The sequence below is a fragment of the Notothenia coriiceps genome, unplaced genomic scaffold (assembly GCF_000735185.1).
Source record: "Notothenia coriiceps isolate Sejong01 unplaced genomic scaffold, NC01 NC01_scaffold00029118, whole genome shotgun sequence".
In the NCBI taxonomy this organism is placed as follows: Eukaryota; Metazoa; Chordata; class Actinopteri; order Perciformes; family Nototheniidae; genus Notothenia; species Notothenia coriiceps.
Window position 1 is genome coordinate 1 of NW_011361819.1, and position 1,414 is coordinate 1,414.

At 38.1% G+C, this 1,414-nt stretch overlaps 1 protein-coding gene across 1 annotated transcript; it reads left to right on the plus strand.

Moving 5' to 3' along the window:
• Positions 1–134: 134 nt before the first annotated feature.
• Positions 135–1,021, plus strand: LOC104958583 (lysophosphatidylcholine acyltransferase 1-like; the record flags this gene model as incomplete). Its single annotated transcript, XM_010786323.1, has 2 exons — positions 135–412; positions 843–1,021. Coding segments are annotated over exons 1-2 (365 nt in total), but the record flags the coding sequence as incomplete, so codon positions are not given.
• Between the last annotated feature and the right edge of the window lie 393 nt (positions 1,022–1,414).

Consider the following 1,414-nt stretch of genomic DNA (forward strand, 5'->3'; position numbering starts at 1 on the left):
AGGGTGAACTTTGAGGGTTTGTGACTCTGCAGACCGTTTACATGTAGAACAACCTTCATAACACACAAGGGGACGGGTAATAACCAGAAAAGCATGACATGAGACCTTTAAGGTTTTATGTGTAGCACTGATCTGACAATAGCTCATTAGCTCCCTCTTGTGGACATTCACCAGAAAGCTGCCAAACAGTTAAGAAATGTGAGTTTGATGCTTCCTCCTCTAGCTGATGATGATGATGATTGCAAATGACCTTTTCATGCAGGATCACATCATGTCCTTTTCTTCTCCTGCTCGCTACGATCTTTTTTTCCAGCGTGGAGACGGACTAATCGACATCCGACTCTTTGTCATCGCGCTGTCGACCGTCCATCGACCGTCACAGGCCATGGAGACGCTCAAACTGGCCTTTAAGGTGAGCACATTGACCTTTAATCTCAATTAAAGTATGTTTTTTTATGAATGCGTTTAATAGGAACTTATTAGATTGACATGTCCCTTTTTTTACTGTTTTGCAATAAGCTCACATACATAGTTTATTTTATAGTATTATTTATGTACATGTCCCTTAATTTTCATTAGGATTATGATTATTATATATTATGTTTTCCCTGCTTTCCTCTCACATAGCAGTACTTTATATATGACGGTCAATTTATAATAATAATACATTACCTTTTTAAGCGCTTTTCATGGTGCTCAAAGAAGCTTTACAAAAAAACAATTATACATTTTCTTTGTGTTTTTGTTTGACGTAATCAGTTAATATCTTGGACAACATGTCAATGAATACAAAGTAAATAAATAACAAGATTTATGTTCAATGCTTACGTGTTTTCGGGCAGATGTTTGAGAGCGAGGTCAACGGGTACGTCTTGGAGGAAGACCTCGCTGCCATTTTGGAGATAATGTTGGGAGTGAGAGAACTGGATCTCTCCAGTCTCTTTTCGGCGCTGAACGGACCTGAAACCGCCAAAATCACATATGGTGAGACTTCATCTCATTTGTGTTTGTTCCGTTCATGGTATGCACAACTTAATGGATAACAATTATTAACAAAACATGTCTCTATAAACACACCGTACCCGAAAAGGAGCAGGGAGAAGAAAATAATCTGATATTTCCTGCCGCTTTCTCCGAACAGACATCACACATATTTACCGATGCAGGACCAGAGTACATAAACGTATTCACATTCTGCTTCATATAGTCCCATTTTTCTTCATTTATACAAGTTCTTTAACTGAAGAATACCTCTACAATTCTTTAGAGCAGCGGTTCCCAACCTTTTTCAACTCAGGGTGCACTTACAAATCTACATTTCAGCCCACATTCAACCATGAATTCAGCCATGAACAATACGGAGGCTAAATAAAGTTCTCAAGAGTACTTTTTATTTTAATTAGAAAAAGGAGCT